General features: G+C 37.9%; 2 protein-coding genes across 2 annotated transcripts in view; one reads left to right on the top strand and one right to left on the bottom strand.

Annotated features, from left to right (window-relative positions):
* Positions 1-1093, top strand: part of LOC107584399 (ras-related protein Rab-18-like) — a 7309-nt gene extending 6216 nt beyond the window's left edge. The window contains exon 5 of the mRNA XM_016271000.1: positions 1082-1093. Coding sequence (XP_016126486.1) covers positions 1082-1093 — 12 coding nt within the window. The remainder of the gene's footprint in view (positions 1-1081) is intronic.
* A 1733-nt stretch (positions 1094-2826) lies between these two features.
* LOC107584376 (homeobox protein Mohawk-like) overlaps positions 2827-21510 on the bottom strand; it is a 28815-nt gene continuing 10131 nt past the window's right edge. Inside the window, exons 5-7 of the mRNA XM_016270963.1 lie at positions 20968-21297; positions 5316-5349; positions 2827-5171 (exon numbers count right to left, since the gene is read on the bottom strand). Of these exons, the coding sequence (XP_016126449.1) occupies positions 4979-5171; positions 5316-5349; positions 20968-21297 (557 nt within the window). The 3' untranslated portion in view covers positions 2827-4978. The remainder of the gene's footprint in view (positions 5172-5315; positions 5350-20967; positions 21298-21510) is intronic.

Raw genomic sequence — 21510 nt, 5'->3', positions numbered from 1 at the left:
ACACACACACACACACACACACATAAATCAATTTTATATATGTACTAATTTTCTTTGTTGTGCATAATGGACAAAATATGTAATAAATGTACATTTATAATCAGTATAGGGTTGGAATAGTATCTGACCCAGTGGCTAATCAGTGCTCAGGTTCTGGACTCTGTATCCTGTGTGTCTCCATACAGGCAATTTATAATTAATGAACCAATAGACCATCGAGGCAAAGTACCTAATTATTCCAATATGGGACACGGGTCAAATTTCTTCATCTGACTGAAGCACTTTTTCCCTGTTCAGATGATTTTTGGAATTTCTTTGTGCTCAGATTGTGTGTGTGTAGTGTTTGACAGCAACTTGGACCCCGTGTCTGATGAGAAGGGTGGAGAGACGTCTGGAGTGTGTCACACAGCTGGCCGGCCCAGCATCCCAACCTGTTCAGCTAGATAATGGGTGAGATCCACAAAACCTGCTCAAACATTTCAGCAAATTGCCTCGATGGAAAGTTCTGCTCAGAGCACTAGGCTTTGCCAGCCTGCTTAGAGAGAAACTGGGGGAACAGAGGAGAGACAATAGTAGGACAGAGAGAGCTAAAGAGAGACAAGGGGACTTGATTTGTGCCAGAGGCCTTTATGGTGGAGGTCTGATAATGATGTGATCTGAAAGCCATCCTCCCTCAGTTTTTTTTCAGTCCATCAGCATCCCATTATATTTATAATACTATGTAATAGTATATAACAATACCTCCGAGAAGTTTTACATCCTTGTTTATGTGTATTAAATACTAAAAATGAAGGCTGAAGTTCTTTCTCTCTCTTATTCTGTTCCTCATGCCTCACCCGCATTCTACATGACTGGCATGTTTAACCATGGATTCCACATTTTTTAGAACCAGGCCAAGCAGCATGCTAGAACCATTAATGTGAAAGAGGGATGCTGGAGTAAATGAGCGAGATAAATCAGGACAGAGATTGGAGGCTAAACAGTCAGGAAATCTTGGTGGCTCTGTTTGTTTTTATTCATCTTTCACTCATTGTTGATATTTTCTCTCTTGTGTTGATGTTCTTTTGTATGTTTTTTTTAGACTGTTCATTGACAACAAGGTTAGCAAGAGTGTGTGGGCATTGTATGTGGCCACAAAAGTGTTTGGAAAAAGTGTTTCTCACTTTGTTTTAAAACATATGAATGTCTGTGCTTTACAGAACAAAAATTAGAAAGTGCACCCTTTAATGCAAAATATCTCATTCTTGGGTTTTGACATTTTGTATCTACAGCAATGATGATTTTTGTTGACTTGAGTTTCTAAATACATTCTGGGGCCACTATATGTATTTGTGAGAGTGTATATAGATAGATGCTTTAGTTTGAGGCCTAAAAAGCCGAAAATGGGTGTTCGCATCTCCAGCCTGATGCTGTTGTCAAGGTTTGTGGATCAGCTCATGAATAACTAACTATGTACTGTAAATGAAATGCACATTAAAGGTGGGGTAAGCGATTTCTGGTAGCCAATGTTGACATTTGAAATCAGCAAAACAAACACGCCCCTACCCCAAAAGTGTCTCGCCCCTATTTTGATTGCTCCGCCCCACACATACGTACGCAACCCAGGCAAAGATTAGTTCTGTGAAACAAAGCAAAACCAATGTTACACCGTGTCTACACCAGACGCGAGTGGCGCGACAAAATACTATAGAACTCATTATAATCAGTGATACTGTCTACAGCATAGATATATATACATATCCATGGTCTACACTGGATGCGGCGCGACATGACAAATCCCCGACAGATAACTGCTGCTGCGTTCTATTTATGACGTATTGACACAAATTTCAAATGATTTTCAACGGTCGCTTTGTGTCCAGTGTACTAGACGGACTTTAGCTGTTGCGGCGCAGACACGGTGTTACTCACCTATCGAGAAGAAACAAAGCAACCTCGGCGTCCGATCGCAGGCCTTCCACTCCTTGAGTTCTCTCCAGCACTGGAAAGCTGATCCGATATTTACACGGGTCCTACTTTTTGCCTTAAGCCTTCTATTGTTCCGCAGACGTTTTCCTCTTTTGTTTTTTATCCACCATCTCTATCTTTCTGTCGCTCAGCTCACTAATGTCCGTCCTGTGCACTGAACGCTCTCTCCTCCACATCATGAGTAGACACACCCCTTACTGCTGATTGGCTACAAGTTTGTTTTGCTAGTCGGCCCAAATCAGTTTTCTAAAGCGTTTTTGAAAAATCGCTTACCCCACCTTTAATGCTTCACTTAGACGGCAGAGGCCTTAACTGATGATTTGTTTAGCTAAATGAAGAGCGCAGCTTCATGTCACTTTGTGCTGTACACAGTAAATAGCACAGCGAACACTATGTGTCCATTCCCAGCATTTGTTCAGGATTAAACCCTTAAGGAAAGACAAGATCACAGACTTCCATTCTCATCTTCCATTTCCAGCTCTGTTTGTGCTGTGCGGTGTTTTTGTATTTACTGGGCTGAAACCAGCGTGAAGGCAAACAAGGTCTCTGCCTCTGGCCAAGTTAACAGAGGCTAAAAAAGAAAGGAGAAGCTTGTCATCTGAACTCACTCAGGTCAAGCCGCAGAAACAAATTAGTGAAATGTCATGTTTGTCTCAATGCAGTGTGAATTATTCAACCTAAGTTGGCCCTAAAACATTTCTGTTAGGAATGTATTCATTTTAAACATATTTATTCATAGAGAAACTGAAGTTCAAACTCAGATGGATACCCTATGTTTAAATGTTACCAATTATATCTCTGATCAGGTTTTATATGAAGAAGGATTTCAGAGGATTGTGCAGAAAGCAAATGCTAATGATGAAACACCAAGCAACATCTTGTCATCAAAAAAACATTTTTATTTAATGTTTCGTTGAAGTAAACAAGGTTTTGTCCTTTTCAGAGAATAAATGTGATATTATGCATTCCTTCATTGGATAAACATCCAGTCTCTAAAATAAAAAAAGTATATAACTTAACAATAAAAAAAAAATCAGACTATTATTACAAGTTTGTTTGTACAGTCTTGAATCATTTGAAATGTTCTAAAGTGAGCACAAAATAGCTGTTTGTCTGTCAGGTTCCTTTAGAGCCGAGTGTGCAAGGGAATTAAAAAAAAAAAACAGAATTAGTAAAACTCAGATTGATGCTTTCTCTTCTCTTTGTTCTCTGCAAAGGCCAAAAGAGATTCACATGTGATTTGAAAAATGAAAGGAAAATTAGATTTCAAAAGCAGATCAGATCATACATTTTCCCAGTTTTGTTAGGACATTTTCTAAAAATGTGCTACACTACTCTGCTGAGCAGGAAAACAGGGACATAGTGCCTATGAATTAAAGTCTCAGTAGGTGTTTGTGAGTATTATTTTTAATACTGAAAAAAGGCAGGAGGGTGTAGTCAGATAAGTGCATGCAACTTTTTGAACAAGTCTCTTTGGCCTTCTCACCACAAGCAAAAACAAAACAAAAAGATAACCAACATAAGATAGTGTTACCTCACTCACTAAAAGTGGCTTTTAATTCTCTAACTCTAATGTACATAACATTTGCATTGAACATCATTTCTTTCCATTCAGTCAATACAAGACTAACACAGCTTGGTTGAACCAAAGGCAAAAACACTAACTAAAAGAGCTAAAACCGCAGGACAACCAAAAGGAGATTGCAAAAAAAGTTTGAACGTTCACTAAATCAGAGATGTGGTAATACTGCTATGGTTTGTTTTTTTTCTTCTTTTTTTTTTTTACATAAAAGTGTCTCCCGTACTTCTTGTAAACAGCAATTTGAGAGTAATTCTAACCATCTGAGAGAGAGAAGGGGGTAAAACACGACTGGCCAAATCATTTACTGCTTCCACTGAAGTACCTTGTTCAGAGTAGAAACGTGAGAAGGCAACACATTCGGTTTAGCACTGATAATGGATTCATAAATATCCCTTTGGGTCACAGTCCTCGTCTCAAACAGATACAGACCAAACCTTGAAGTCTGTCTCTCTCTTTCTCATTGTTTGTCTGAGAAATGTGCATAACTGAGAGTGTATGAGAGGAAGCAGAAACTAACCCAGCTAACAAAAACATGTTCAAAGAACGTTTCATTACATTAAAAAAGGTCATTTTTTGGCTATGCAAACGTTAAGGGAACGTTGCAATTTTGCAAACATTATAGAAATGTTCTCTGAACGTTTTGCAGCAAATAGCAACTAGAACTTTTCAGAAATGAAACATTCCATGAATGATTACGTTTTTGTGCTAATGTTATTAAAGACAACATAAATGAACAAATGTGCTTTTAACATTACCGTAAGAACGTTTGTTGCCAAAGTTTGGAGAACATTGCTTGTTAGCTGGGAAGGAAGGCCTGGAATTTGATGTTGGCTGACTGAACTTATCTCTGCTCACGGCTATTGCTGGCAGGTGACAGTTGAAGTTTTCCATTTTAGAGACAAAACAATGTCATAGTCACAGCCACATGAGATTTGAAGACAAAACATGCAGAAATGGCCTTAGGCTCACGTGCATGTCTTTGTGACTTGCGCCAAGGTCATCAGCTCCTGTAGGCTGCGAGAAGAGTGCGCTACACACTCCTCCTGTCGTTACAACCCTTTTATTTCATTTAGCGAGGACATGAACTGTACATTCTCACTAAGCTCTCCTTTGAGATGCATGAAGGCACTTTGGTGCGATACAATACAAATTTCTGATTAATATCAAAATAAGTTAACATTGCAAAAGTGTCTCGTTCAGAAATACTGTCGTTACTGACAATTCATCAACACTTATCAAAAAAAGCTTGTGCGGCCCAAAGGAAATGCACAAATCGGTGAACTAAACAAGTGCTGCATTTCAGGGCACTCATAATAACAATAAAAACAAACGAACCAAAGAAATTCATTCTTTATCAGTACCACAAAGTAATAAACAATATTCAAACCAACTGAATTCCAAAAGTAGAAGAGCGGCATCTTCTGAGCATTAGTATTTGTGCAGGATAGGCACTTTAACAGTCTTGATTTCAGCTATGTGTGAGGATTTCTGGATGATGCAGCTGGTGGTGGCAGCGGTGGCCGTGCCCTTGGGTTGAGCCAGGTTAGTGAGGGCCATGGCTGCGTTGATCTCCCTCCAGTATGTCTCATCTTTCCTCTGTCCCTTCTCCTTCTGCATGCTTCTGTTAACATACAAAAGGCCTGTTACGGACCGATGCTCAGTAGCTGTATTCAAAGTCATTCTTACATACTAAATCTGAAACCAAAAGTCTGAAATAATGTGAAGGGGTCTTTTTTAGATGCGTGGCAGTTCTGGTTATACGCACCTGTCAGATTTATTTGATCCGTGCTCCAAAGTCTCTGTAAATAAAAGCACAGGACAAGCCCAGTGTCAATGACAAAACACTGTATCTTAATGCTGGCAAAAGTGAAAAGTCAGAGTAAGACTGTAAGTAAACATTCGGAGGACTTGTTTATGTGTAGATCTGTGCTAACTTGTGTGAATGGAGAGAGATGCTTCAGTAACTGAGACTGTAAAAGCTTGTTTCCATTTACTCTTCCATATCCAGATGCTTGGCACAATGATAATGTGTTATTTGTTAAATGCAGAGGTCAGCAACACACTTAAGGCTAATTACTTAATGATAATCACCAGTTCCTCTACCACACACGCACACTCACTGGCACAAGGGTGTGTAAAGTACTGACAAATTATACATTTTTGTATGTAACACATATGATGTATTTTTTAATTATATGTGAAAGTAAAAATTAAATTTTATATTGTCATTTCATGAAAACCTAAATGGTAAATATTAAATATTAGTTTACTTGGTTAGTTGATTTATATATTTAGTTGATACATTCAGTTAACAGCATTTTTTGTTTTTCTCATCTGTTTCTACTACAGAATAAAAAAAGTTTATTGACTTTTTATTTGGAAAATTCTTAATTTCTCGAAATTCCAATTTATATCTTGCAATTTAAGGTAACATCTCACAATTTTTTTTCTTAGAATTGTGATTTTTATATCTGAGAATTAATTTCTCCACTTCTGATTTTATATTTTGCAATTTCTTTCTCAGAATTGTGGGTTTAGAACAATATATAGCAATTCTTAGTTTGTGTCTTGCAATTTTGAGTAAACATCTTGTAAATTCAGAATTCTGTGAATTTCATCTCATAATTACGACTTTTTACTTTGAATTGTGATTTTATATCTCGCAATCTCGCTTACAATTCCGACGTTCTCAGAATTGCGGGTTTATAACACCATATTTATCTATATTTCTTGCAATCCCATGTTTAGCTTTTTTTCCCCCTCAAAATTGCAAGTTTATTTCTCTTTTAAGGAAGCCTAATTTTGTAAACAAAGGGCTCTTTCTGTATTACAAATGCATATTTTGTTCAAGAAATGTTTAGGTACATTTTATTTCATATTCAAATTAGAGCACAAAAATAAGGTACTGTACATTGACAAAAGGACACTTTTGTTCACTAAATGCATTTCGATATCAAGACCAATCAAATTAGACCATCAGGCCGATGCACCCAAGTGATTTCAGCATTCAGTATTAAATCAATAATAAATTATGAGGCTGCTAGTCTTGAATTGCAAGTACAAACAGCCCCAAATAACAAGCATGTCCTTTTTCTTCTTAATGCACACACATAACCCTGCAATCTTGTAAAATGATTGTAAAGAGATATATGATATTATGCCAGGCTGATTTCTTACTGGACGTGACAGTTATGGTTTAACATGCCTCACACTTTCATCTAGGATGACTTTTACAGGTGCTGAATCAGTCTCTAAATCCAGATCAGGATAGCGTTTGTTCAGTGAGTTAAACCCCATGCCTTTATTCCGGATGTCTCGGTTCTCCCCCCTGAGGCAGCGCTTCTCTTGCGTTCACCTCATCCCATCCCAAACCTTGTGCTCACACCCACCCCTCGGATCCGGAACGGACATTGGAGCTCTGCCTGAACACCTGCAGGGCCAAACAGCACCTAATCATCCCCAACGGCTCGTCTGAGCCGGTGTTAAACTTGTTTTTCCTTAAAAACCATTCACATGTGCGTTGAACGGTAACTGGGTGTTGAGGAAAGGCCAGCATTACCGCCTGAGGCTGGCGTGAGGCTGATTGGGAAATATCCTGTTGTGCTCAGCTTGTTCAGTAATAGTTTTATGCGGCTGAGAATGAGTGTGTTAGTCAGAATAACAGTGAGCTTCTCTCGAAACTCACAGATGTGTTTGGGGTTCAATTAACCAAAGCGGAGTGTGTGATTGCGAAACAAGTAGTTCAAGTGAAGATGGAAAGATTAGAGATTCTCCGTCAGGAAATCTCGCCTTAATTCATCCAGTCTGAGTTTGATTTCTCTCAGTATTTTTCCGAATGATCCCATAATGTTCCTGTCACAATATTTAATGTCTTTTATTTTCTTTGACTGTATTTGTGTCAGGCTCACTGTGCTGATGTATCACTTTTCTCTTTCTGCATCTCTCTATATTTACAGGATTTGGCTGTGGTGGTTGTCTGTTCTTTGTTGTAGATAAGCTTTTGCTTTCAGAGGGCTTTGTGATTTGCTGTTCTCATTGCACTTGATACAAACAACACATCTAGATCTGTTTTTTGTCAAAAGCAGATATTCAGTCCTTCGCTGCACATGCCATTAAACTCTGAAATTATTACACTGTTTTTTTTTTCTCTCCAGTATTCAGCTCTTCCAAGTTTGCTCTTTTCTCAGTCTCGTAACTGTCTGTTCTGTCTTGGACAAGCTCATTTATCAATGGTATGAATATGATGATAAATACAAACAACATAGACTGCTTAGAAACTGCTACTGTGAAAATCCAGGTTTGGTTTCCTAAAAATACCAGCTCTAGGACTGAATATGAATTTGATTTGGACAGCATTCAGATTGTGTGATAGAACTTTTGCTTTTGTCTGACATTATTACCACAGTGACAGTAGCTCAGTTTACGCTCTTGGCAGTTGTACAGCTGGTTTCTACTGACAACCTCTAGCCTAACAAATAAAGACAACAACATTCTCCCATTCCTGACTCTTAAATCATGGCCGGTAATGGTACCTAATCTACTAAATAACATGAATCTCTTGATGGTCAGGAATAGAAGAAAAGAAAGAGAGGGAGGGCAAGAGGTAAAGCCACTAGAATAGAAACACAGATGGAATCTGGAAAACAGAAAGAAGAAAATGAAGAGAAATGGCTAATGTCACATTTTTTTTCTGCATCAGTTATTGTTCAGAAATACAATATGCAATGACTTCAACACATCGCTTTCACAACGAAACACACAGCGTCTTCACAACATGGCGGCAGCAACAATACTACAGCGAGAATAAAAGTTATGCCTTCTTTCTTTGCGTGAACATTTGGGCGGCGTTATGCAAATCTTCCCACATCATGACGTAGACATGTGGGGGCGTGTTAGAACGAGCCATTTTAGGTAGGTGTGGTTAACTCTTAACTTTTATTAAGAATATCTCTTTGGATTTGAGACTTTAGTCTGTGCAACTTTACAGATCTTCTTTATGCACCAAGAGCTTGTAACACTTCAAAGAGAAAGGAAAAATTGAAATCACATCATATGACCCCTTTAAGGGCTTAAGGTCAAGCGTGTCTAGGCTGTGTAACTGTTGTGTTGAGATTTTAATAAGAAAAAAGGCTTAAACCTTTGTTTAAAAAAAAAAAATCTCTATATATATATATACATATAAAATGTTTGGTGCCATATAAAATAAATACTTAAATGTTTGTAATAATACAAATAAATTTAGCCTTCATCAGCTTAAGATATTTAAAAAAATCTTAAAAGAAAAACAACAACTTTGAACTCTATACAGATATGCTGATGTCTGTCACTCATGTTGATGTGATGTCTCCAGCAGTGCTAAGGGGGCTTGTCTGCACGGTGCATTAAGCGACCCTCTTTTGGGAGCAGACTGACTCCGCTCTCTCCCCCAGGGAAACTCTTGTTGAAATTTGGATGCAGACCCACTGCAATTTCCAAATGCTGCTGCCTAAAACATCTAATACTCAGATTTTTAAAAACAATGACTGCGCCAAAGAAATTATAAATCCTCTATAAATCAAAATGTGCTAGATGTTACTATTTTTCTGGTGTTTTTTTAATCCATTTTTGCGGTGCTCTTTGCTACTGAACGGGTCTGTTTTGAAATGGCTATGTAGCTATGAGTTGGGGGACTTGTGTGATACTCCATAAAAATGCTGCTAAAGAGACCTGGTGTGTTGAAAATACCCCAGTACACTTACAATCACCACAGGAAATGGGAAGAGAAAGAACAGAACAGAAAGAAGTGCAAAAAATGCAATTCTATATCTCTAACAGGTACTGAGAGATGTCAGACCAGCAAACACCTGCAGCAGATGTATGGTCTCTGTACACTACATATTACTGCACAGACTGCTTTCAATTACACAGACAAATAATGGTATGTTAATGGATATGACAGTGTTAATATATTTGGTCTTGACAAACTAGATTTGCCTTGAACATTACGGCTGCTATGAGCACGTTAGATATAGGCATACATAAATCCCATAGCAGATCTAGACAGGTGGAGCTGGAGGGTTTCAGAGAGACTTGCTGCAAAGACTGAAGAATCATTGGCTTGCTTGCTTCAGCAGAAGCCAGTCGGCTTGTGTTGTGCAGTAAATTATGTGATTGCTAGCAGATTGCATGTACATCTATCTATCTATCTATCTATCTATCTTAAAATTTAATGACTAAACTAGATATTTTTTTTTTATCTCACCCTCATATCATTTAAACCTGTATGACTTTCTTTCCTGAGAAGAAAGCAGATATTTGAAATGGTGTTTCTATTGTTTTTATGCATATAATGAAAGCCAGTTTGGTCCAAAACAACATTGGACTTTTATTAAAATAAGAAAATCTTTTTCCAGAATGTCTACTTTTGTGTTGCACAGAGGAAAATGTTTAAAATGACATGAGGGTAAGTAAATGATGAGAATTCTTTGGTGAATCATTTGTAGCGTCTGGACCACCCAAACACACAATATATATTTTGTTAGCTAGATTTAACAAATACTCTGTAACACCCCAGGAACAGGCCCCTGATTCCATGGTAACCCTCATATTTCACATGAGCTGATTCGCTACACATTCCTTTAAAGAGACACATCCACAAACATAAACACTGGACGATCAAAATTCACTAAGACACAAAACTCCAAGTATTGATCTCAAACCCTGCTCGTCCTTTAAGCAGAAATAATACTAGACCTTGCAGCCAACCTATTAAAGCGTAATCAGGCCAGTCCTGTACTCTACTGTACTGTCAGTAGAGTACAGATTACACACTCTTAAGAGAGAAAATGGCCTTCTCATTGACTAAGACAGAGAGCAAGCTGATCTTTCTGCCCCTCGACTGCAAAAGTTTGTGACATTAACAAAACTTTAATTCAAGGGCAGCTAATGACTCGTATATGTAGAATATAGAATGAAAACTCTACAGGCAGGGTTTAATGGACATTGGCGGTGTGGACGACTGGGTAAAATATTGCAGACAGGTCTGTTTCCGTGCAAACTCTCAATGAGCAATCACAACTGAGACAGAATGGCATCATGGTTGGCATGTCAGAGCAGACTGGGGCTGGAAATATACCTCTATCCGTCCATTCATTTTGTCTTTTGATCATCCATCTATCAGCTGCGTGAAGAGAAGTGACAAATGGAATCTGGGCAAGATGTCATGACTTTTTGGCTACGGAGCCATGCAGACGAGAATGGAAAAGATGTCAACGTCAATCTGTGGTGACTGAGCGTGGCACGTACTGCTTCTAAATTGTCGAGAAACATCCCAGCATGTAGCACAAAGAGAAGCGGATGTAGTTCAACAAGATAACCTGCTAAAATGACTGAACATCAGAAAATAACAGACGATGAATTTGTCACATTTATAACGCAACAACTGGAGAAACTGGAGAGATCTTCACTGTTTTCCAAACCCATGACCATAATCTCTGCCTGCTTTTACTGGTTTATAAAATATCAGTCACATCTTTCACAGCATTTCAAAAATTAAGGGCAGGAAAATTGGTTCTGCCCAAAGCAGACAGACATCATCAGTTCTTGGTGTCTCATTTTTACTCTGGGCGTCCAAAATGTGCTTGAGAATAATGAACGTTGTTCTTTAATAAAGTCACTGAAGGCCTGTGAATGATGTTAAAATGAAGTTGGCACATGTGTCGTCTCTGCTCTGCCAGCTCTAGCCTCACTAGCTGTTCAGGATGGCAGTCTCCTCCTCCCCAGTTCAACATCCACTCCGTCTCTCCGTCTCACTGTCTTTCTTTCGAGTGTCTGTCTCTTCTAGTCACTCTATAGATAAATCCATCTTAAACCGTCTGAATTTGTCTTTTGGTTTGCTTCCATTTTCAGACTGTTTCCTGTGATCATTTCTGTTCTGTTTCTCTCTTCAACTCGTCTCTGACGTTCACAGTTTTTTTAAACCTAATGTCATGGTTCTTGTTTTCCCATTGCCTTCCCAGATCATACTTTTGGTTGAGGTTTCATTCACTGTAATGGCCGTCTTTAAACAGCAGCCCTATTACTGACTCCGTTCTTCCATTCTCTCCATTCCATTCACGTTTATCAGTAATCGCTGCACTATAAATATCCACGATATCCTCTGTTTCTGGGTCAGGGTGGTTGGAAGAGGCATGAGGCCCAACAGAGGAATGAAGAATGATAGTGATTCTTCGCACATGACATTTTCTCGTATTATTTAAAAACTCTCCGTGGTGAAAAACACAACAGTCTGGACACTGTTGGACTTCCTTTCCTCAGCCTTTGAATCGCAGCACATTAATCTGTGATGGATCAAACTGCGTCGAGGGTGCTGACATGTTCTGGGCTGTGGATTTGACTGGCGAGCTTGAAAGAACAACCAAACAGTGGCAATACTGTATGGGGGTAAACAGGGTGAGCAAGAGAGAGACCGACAGAAAAGCATATTTCAGCCTCATGGACACATGGCCTCTCATAAACAGTAAAGCTCATCTTAAGACAGATTTTATTTCATATTTTTAGGATTTCTGTGCGTCTGCACAGCAGATGACAAACAATGACAGTCCGATCATGGCCAAGATAAAGCGGCCTCGGCATCTGTGTGTGAAATGTGTGAAATCTTCCCCTCATTTTGTATCTACCAGTCAGAGTAAACACAAATCCCCACAACACACTCTCTACCAGCCAAATAACAGAACAGTCTGTACCAGAGTCACAAATTAACTATGGGCATGAGGCAAAAATGCAAAAGTGACACAAATGCCCCAGATGTTTTAATTGGGGCGCAAAATCTGTTGTTTTATCGTGTTATGCAACAAACATATTTAATAATATGCTATTTTAGGCCTAAGTAGTGATGGATTATAGTGATTATAGGGATGCAGTCAGATTTTTATATTCACTTTCTTAAATATAACATTATTTCACATGTAGCTATTTTTAGGTGTTTTTTATTCATTAAAAGCTTTTAAAATACAGAATATAAGGAAAATCACATCACTACTCTGGCTGTAGACAGTACAGAGCTGCATTTCATCTATGATAGGAACATAACAGTTATTTAATGCAGTGTTTATTGTGTAATGATATCTTGTGCATTGTTTTACAGCTATTTTTATATTTGATAGTAAATTGATTTCATAATTACCAGGTGTAATTGTTCACATTGATAATTGATTCATTTTTAGTATTTAACATAAACGGATGGCATGCAGTGTGCTTTTGAACCAATAATTACAGTACAAATATTTAAAAACTGTTAAAGAGATACGATAATTCTTTTATCATTCATTCATCCTCACGTCATTCCAAACCTGTATGGCCTTCTATTCTGTGGAACATAAAAGAATATATTTTGAGAAATCTCTGAAATGATTTTTGTTCAGTCAATTGAAGTTGTCAATGGTAATCAAAACATTAAAATATTGAAATGTTGGCCTACCACCAATTTAAGAAATTAAGTTAAAGAAATTATCTTCTTTTCTGCTCCGCAGAAGAAAAAGTCATACAGTTTTGAAACATCATGAGGGTGAGTAAAGGATGACAATTTTTGGGTGAACAAGAAAGTAAATTTTTGACACTGGTCTATTCATGATGAAGGAAACACTCTGGGGGAAAAAAACTTTGTTAACATATTTTTTCTCAGCGTCTTGACCATTCAGAAGACTTAGAGGTCATCCATTGGCTTCCTGTTCTGGACGTGGATGAGTGGATCTGCTATTTGCTAATGGCTGGACGAATGATTCTGATCTCTCACCCTATCGGTACCTATAAAAGTCTCACAAACAGACTTCAAACACGCTAGCTAGAGGACATAGCACGCCACTGAGGTATTACAAGACAGTATCTGCACTCTGACGTATGTCAGGAAGAGAGACAGAAGGACAAAGAGAGGGAGAGAGAGAGAGAGAGAGAGAGAGAGAGAGAAGATCATAGTGAAAGCATTTGCTTAAAGTGCTATCAGACTTAGATAAGGCTCCATCTAGAACGCATCACAAACCTTTTTCAGCTCCAATAAAATTCAGTTTTGCTTCAGCTTTAGTGCCATTCCAAAATGGAAAAAACTATTAAAAGCAAGAACCTTTGAAATCATTGCAAATGATTTTGCAGAATGGAAAAGCTTGCTTTGATCTCACATTACAAGTTTGTATGTTAATTCTGCCCAGAGATGAACACAGAATTACTTTCGACTGCAACCTCAGGAAAAAAATTAAAAACTGTGATTGAATATAATATAACAATGTTTGAAAGTGTTTTCTGAACTAAATAATGATTGCAGACTTGATCCAAAAATACATAGTTAAATGAATTGCTACGATGTTCCTTCTAAGGTTTGCTCACATGCACTTTCTTTCTTTTTAACATGTACTCTTTGATTCTCTAATTTCTATATTCATTTGTTAATCTATTCTTGGGAAACTGACTCTTTTTGTTTTCCCCCTTCCCACAAATATGACAAATATGCACAGGCCCTGCTTTACTATTTCTGATGCTCTAATTGTCGAAGCCTTTCAGTTTAAAGCCATTAGGTTCTCTACACTCATCTAATAGCCTTCCATTCATTCACTGTTTCTTTCCTCCTGTCTGCTATCTATTCTCACATGTAAGCAGCCAGAGCAGTGTGTGTCTGTTTACACCTCTCCTCCACACAAGTCACCACAATCCACACACACTCACTTTTCAAGTGTGCCTCGGACTATTTGCAATTCATCACGATATATTGCTCTTGAGTTTCAGAACAGTTTATACACAGAACCGTGTCGAGACACTAAGAATTCAGTTTTTGGAATATGTTTTGAAATTAATCATTTTCAAGTTACAAATGGCTCCAAAAACTAAATTATAAAAGATGGACGAAAACTTATCTAACAGTGTCTGGATACATAAAGAATGTTGTAATAAAATAAGATATTTATTCATGCTACTAAGAGGATGCTTACTTGCTCTCCAAGATCCTTTTATAAACCTACTGAGAATACTAAGAATTTCTAATAAAAATGCTAATTAGAATACTCTTTACAATTTTATCATGATCATTTATTATAATTATTACACTGTAAAAATAAATGAATAAAAGCCATGAAAATACTATTGCGAAAAGTTAGTGGTACAGTGCCTTAGTATAATGAGTGCAATCACTTGTCTAGGTTTCTGTATTTGTTCATATCTCTCATTATAACAAGAGTTGCATTTCTGTCAGGACCACTATCGTCAAAGATGATTGACAATTAGCATACAGTTTGGATTGGCGGTATGGTTCCGTTCTGGGCAAGAACTCCCTGCGCATCCATGAGTCCTGACTGGCAGAGGAGAGCTGGGGATGGAGGAGGGTAATTAGCTATTGAGCAATGCGAAAACTGTTGATAATACTGAGGGACCTTATATATGAATACTTAGATAGGTGTCGTATTCCTATAGGTAGAGTCAGCTGATGCGAGCTTGACTAACGTGACCTGCCAGAACTAACGCTACGCTTGATATTTCCTCATCTCAGTTTTTTATGTGGCTTTTATTGTGCATTATTTACTATTTTAACTCTCTTTCACAATACTTCAGCTTCATCCTCCAATTTCTAGCTCATCTCTCAACTCCCCTTTCTTCCTTTCCTACTCCCTTCCCTCATCTCTCTTTTCTCCACCTTTCACTTCTCCCAACATTCTCCCCTCTTTGATGATGGATGAGGAGACCCCATCCTGACAACTGTAACCTAGAGTCTGAAGTAAATCTTGGCCTCAGCCTCCTCTTTCTTTAGGATTGTCCAGTCGTCCATCCCTGTTTTGTGAGGGATGGAGTGGGAGAATAGAGAAAACTTCTCCAAGAGAAAGAAATCTTGGTGTTTCTGTGAGTGCGTATGGGTAGTTGACATTAAATACTTTTAGAACTGTTTTAAACAGCATTATATTATATTATATTATATTATTATACAGGACCTAAAATATACAATTTACCTTATTCATTTATATTTCAACCAATGGTTTTAATGTTGATCAAAAAAGGCCATGGGCATGTTATGCCTCAACTACACATATTCAAAATTGTGTATGTATGAAAATATTTACTACACTCTCACAACAAATAAATAAATAAATAAGGTACAAAAGCTGTCACTTGGGTGGAACACATTAGTACTTTTTTAAAGGGTACTGCTCCAGTGACAGCTTTTGTACCTTTTTTTCTGAGCATGTACTAAAACAACATAAAATCTAATGGTGAAGCTTAATATTACAGTCTTGAAGATTGAAACGAATTAGAGATGTTTTCACGAGTGCTTTCTGCCATTTGAGATGTGCATAGCAGAGCTGGATCAGTCATTGTCCTGCTGCTCTGTGGTCAGTGAGCAGTCAGCTACCGTAAATCAGGCAGTTCCAAATGTACTCTTTAAATGCCATATCCTTGGCACTGGCTGTTTCTCTCAATTACACATCCCTCCCCCTGCACTGTATGTCACTGTCAAACAATGCTAAAATATGTTAGCCAAAGCCTGTCGTGCTTTGAGAGAAAGACAGACTTTCAAGCTTTTTAATGGTATCAGACTCTCAATGTTTTTATGTACTGTATGTGGTTGGATGTGTAGTACAACTGTGCAAAAACAGCAATAAAAGTGTGCTGTGTATTTCCAGCTGTACACACAGAGGGCTGTCAATCATCTGATGAACAGCAGGCCCTGCACATTAATAATGCCTGAATTTACGTGCTCCCACTCGGTTACATATTTAGGCTTGGATGAATTGCTCACCTGCCTCTGATTGGCCTGAAATCTGCTCTAATGTTTCTGAGTTGGAGAGATTGTACTTGTCTTGGATAATGACTTTTAAAGCATTTTCTTTTGGTGGCTTCAGTCCAATGAGTCTGCAGGACTCTTATGAGTGACTGGCACCTATAAGCCCCGGTGGCCTTGTCAAGCCTCTCTGTTTTCGTTTAACATATTTCTGCCTCCTGCCTCTGTTTAATGTCCACTGACCTTGAAAAAGAATGTCTTTTCATGTCATAAAACACAGGTGACATTCTTGGTTCTGTGAAGAAATATATCCCACAGAGCAGGGCTAACACACTAAAGCACAGCAAAACAATTGACTGGAAAAATAATTTTTTGGGGGGGAATTTTTTTATACATACTTTACTGATTACAAACATATAAATTGAAAAAAATGAATTTCTACTTTATATTTTATATTTCTGGGCAATGAAGGAGAATCATTGCCTTTTATGTCTTTACCGTTACTTTTACTTTTGATTAATTTAATGCATCCTTTAATTTCTTTAAAAAAAAAAAAGTATTTATATACTGTATATATATACACACACACACACACACATATAACATAAAAAATCTTACTGAACTCAAAACGTTTTGAACGGGTGTAATAGGCAGCTGTACCAAAAACCCTCAAAGTTAGATTTAAGTATTGAGATATATATCACTTTCATCTCATTCATTTCAGTTCACTGAAGTATAATATCATAATATATTCATAAACTCCTCAAATGACACATCAGTTACAATAACTGGATCACACAGAGTCTGTTGAAAGCAATATGAGGACAAATAACATGTCACTCTAGAATAAATGGTGCAGCAGCCAGTTTATGTCCCATGTCATGCACTTTCACTTTCCACCAGCGCCTGATGCAACCTGTGAAAATACATCTAAAGCGTTAGACAAAGTTCTGAGAAATATTTTGCATGCTCTCACTTTACTGCGAGCTCCCATCAGATCTGACAGTGCGGCATAGTTATAGATATCATACAGGACGGCTCTAAAGCCTGTACCATGCATGCAGGGAAAACACGGAGCGAGATTCCTGCCATTAAATATCCCATTAAAGTGCAATTTGACATAAAATCCCTGGCATGTACCCTGGAATTCTCTCACTTCTTGTTTTCAATGAAACATCCATCAGGGTTCCCGTTGCGTTTTATTTCGTATTTTTCTTACACAATGGCCTCTTTAGTTTTCCATCAGAGTGTTTGCTGGCCTGACGGCTCCTTTGCCACGTCTGATCTGTGAAACGTCAAGTGAGGAGTGATAGAAAGGAAGAGAGAGCTCCTTTAGATCCAATTTGTTCCATTAAGCTACATTTAACCAGTGCATTCTGAGATGCCACTTTGGTTTAAAGATGTCTGAGCTAAAACCTTAGCGTCTTGGCTGACACAGTGCAGAGACAGACAGACAGCAGTTTTAAAAAAAGAAAACATAGACCATAGATCTAAAATTTCAACCTCACGCCATATTAGTCTGAAACTTGAGGAATATTTATACGAAAATATTCTGGAATGTAGAAAGAAAGAAAATGGAAAGAAATAGAATAGCAGAGGAAAGAGAGAGAGTGAAATCTTAGGAGGAAACGATACAAACCCCTTTTAACCAGCAACAAGACTGAATGACAAATTCAATATCAATTTAATTCAGAGTTTATTGCTGTATTTTGTTCTGATTGATCCCTTATTTGTTGTTGCGCAAATGTTGCTGTGTGATCTTCTCATCTGCAAGCTGACAAACAGACACTTCATCTAACTGAAAGCCAACAGAATTCTTATCCAGGAAGTGGTAGGCCTATTTACTATGAAAGCCGAGAAAAGTCACATAACTCATAAATACTCTTTAAAAGTATAACTGCGTCTTGGAAGAACTGATTAAAACTGAAATGAGCAACAAAATACACCAAAGCTCTTTCCCTCTGTCTATCTCAGCAGGTGTCTACATAAGCAGCCTTGCATCACATAGCACACAGGGAGTTTAAACATTGGTCCAGAAAGTAGTTAGCAACAGCTTTTGGGTTTGAAGAGAATTCCAGCGTTCTGTTCCTCAGCCCCGAGATAATGCAAACCATGTTTGTCAGTAAGAAATGGCCAAACGAAATGAGAAACACAGTAAGACAAAGACTGCACGGCGAGACCCCCGAGGCTCGATGTGAACAACAATATGTAAGCGAAGAAGTGAAGAGCAAACAATGTTATCAGTTATGAATCCTGTCAGGACAAAGACCCAGTGTTCTGACCTGAAGAAACTCTTTCTCAAAGAGAAGAGAGAGCAAACACATTCGCTCGAAGGCCTTCGTCGTAGACACAGTATCTCACATAAATTCCTACCAATGATCAATAGAGGCTGACATGCTTCCAGATGATGATGAACAGGGCTTAAATAATTGCCAGAACTCTCCCGAAACATATTTGTCATTTCGGAATGTCTAAAAGATTTGCGATAACATCACAAACACCTGGAGGACTTAAACAGCACATGGGAGCAAACACAGCTGACTGTGAGGACTGCAGACACTTCCTACCGAGAGACTCCGAACCAACGCTGACCTTAAACAAAGGAGTTAGAGAGGCCTAAACTTTGGCAGAGTTTGCCTTTTTCGGTAAATGAGAAATGTTGGGTTAGGTGAATGCTCTTGAAAGTCATTATCAAGCAGCTGCAATGAAGAAATTGGTAGAAAATGGCCAAAAATGTTTCATTACTTATTAAAATAAAGCTGTTTATTTTCTAAATACTATCACTAAATAATACAAGTATACTACTGTAAGATTGTGTGATGTTTTTGAAAGAAGTTTTTAATACTCACCAAGGCTGCATTTATTTGATCAAAACTATGGGTAAAACAGTTTAAATTCAGTGTATTTTAAAATGTAATTTTTTCCTGTGACGACAAAGCTGAATTTTAGCAGCTGTCTTCAGTGTCACATGATCCTTCAGAAATCATTCTAATATAATTATAATTATCAATGTTGAAAATAGTTGGGCTGCTTAGTATTTTTGTGGAAACCGTGATTTTTTAAATTTAATTTAATTTTTTCAGGATTTTTTCAAAAGAAAGTTCAAAATTATTATTTCTTTAAAAATATATATATTTTTTGTAACAAAATCAATATGTAAGCGTAAGTCTTTACTGCCAGTTTCAATTAATTTAATGTCTCCTTGCTGAATTAATATTAATTACTTTAAAAAAAAATTTTTTTTTAAGTTTATGGGCTTATGTTTATATAATCTTATGTTTAAGATACACAATAGAAGAGACTTAAAGAGAAAATTCTTTAGGTCAGAGTTGGGCTCACTTCAGACATGAAAGAGACTAAAATTATGTTCCACACGCGCACACACACACACACACACACACACACACACATGTCTGGTTTGCTATCCTTGTGGGGACTCTCCATAAGCGTAATGGTTTTTCACCTGTACAGACCATATATTCTATTGCCCTACAGCAACCCTACACCTAAACCTACACCTTACAGGAAACTTTGTGCATTTTTAGATTTTCAAAAAACTTCATTCTGTGTGATTTATTAGCTTGTTTAGCCATTTACCTCAATTTAGGTCCCCACCGTGACATGAGTCCCCATGAGTCTGTGTGTATTCAGGTTTAAGTCCCCACCAGAATAGAAAAACAGGCACAAAAACACAGGTTTGTTTTTGTGAAAAGTGGGGACATCCCATAGGCGTAATGGTTTTTATACTGTACAGACCATATATTATATTGCCCTACACCAACCCTACCCCTAAACCTACCACTTACAGGAAACTTTGTGCTATTTCAGATTTTCAATACACTCCATTCTGTGTGATTTGTAAGCGTTTTGAAAAGTGGGGACATGGGGTAATGTCCTGAAAAGTCACCTTCTCCTTGTAATACCTATGTCATACCTTTGTCATTATACAAATTTATGTCCTCATTTGTCACAAAAACGCGCGCACACACACACACACAGGCTTCTGACATCTTTAACCCTAAAGTTGATATACACTTCCACACTTGCAATAACACACAAACATCTCTTTTGATTAAAGACTTCTTGTTTCTTAGTAGTGGATGTTGGACATGCACTCAAAACTGTGTTGAGAGAAAAAGACACAAAAAAACAAGAAAAAAACCCAAGATAATAAGGAGAGAATGAAGATTGAAAAGAGAGAATAATTGTCTGACTGACTAAAGAAGTGCTGATAGTTAATGGGCTGAAAACTAAACCAGGATGAAGTATGTTTACTGTACAGTATGTTCTGCTTCATTGCAAATTCAAATCTGTACTTCAATGACCTTAACCGTTTTATCAAAAGTACAAAGCTTAATATAAAAGCGCACATTCTTTGAACTATTGAACTGCAATATTTTTTAACTTACTAGTATTATCATACTATTAAAAACGTATTTCATAATATTTGCAAATGTCAGGTTGAAATGAAATGATTTATAGAACTATGTGTATGTGTAGAATAGAGAAAACATATGACCCCTCTGTGACTCTCCTTGTTGTAGAACAAGAAGCCAAAATCATACATAGACCAAAACACAGCTGATACTGGGCTAAAGAAACAGCTTCAAGATGCCCTTCTTCCTCACAAAGAGCGAAAGAGACACACAGACAAGGAAAGAATGTTAGACTGGCAGCAGCTCACCAGTTCTGTAGATAAAGTTGGCTTCTGCTTCAGAAGAAGATGGTGACAGCAGGTCTTCATCATACTCATTAGAGCTGAAAGAGCCTGAGTGGTTCCTCCTCCGTGCGTCCATTACACCGTTGGCCACCATTACATGGTGGAGCGAGTCGTTAAGGTAACGGTGCAACAGACTGCTCTTGTATTTAGGTGGCGACACGTAGTCATCAGACAATGAGGCGTCTGCAGCGGCTCGAAGACCTGCACCCACAGTGCCACCTTCCTTCTTGATGACGCTCTGGTACATTGGCTTGCTGAACTCCCCAACCTGGGCCCGTGCTGCTGGGTCACCATCTGGATGTGATGCAGGATACATACAAATATGTCAATACACATTTGAGAAGGCATTTGCAAAAGAAAAAGCATTTTCATTTAATCACCCTTCTCTTCTGCATGACCCCTCCAGCACATTGAAAACTCTTGACTGGATTACACTCCTTGAAAACATGGGCCTCCCAACTGCAAGTGAGTGTGTCAGATCAAATTTGGTGCTGAGCGACTGATTAC

Source organism: Sinocyclocheilus grahami, unplaced genomic scaffold, assembly GCF_001515645.1.
Source record: "Sinocyclocheilus grahami isolate Dianchi unplaced genomic scaffold, SAMN03320097.WGS_v1.1 scaffold59.1, whole genome shotgun sequence".
NCBI classification, from domain to species: domain Eukaryota; kingdom Metazoa; phylum Chordata; class Actinopteri; order Cypriniformes; family Cyprinidae; genus Sinocyclocheilus; species Sinocyclocheilus grahami.
Note: the sequence above shows the minus strand (reverse complement) of the source record. Positions and strands in the feature narration are given on the sequence as shown.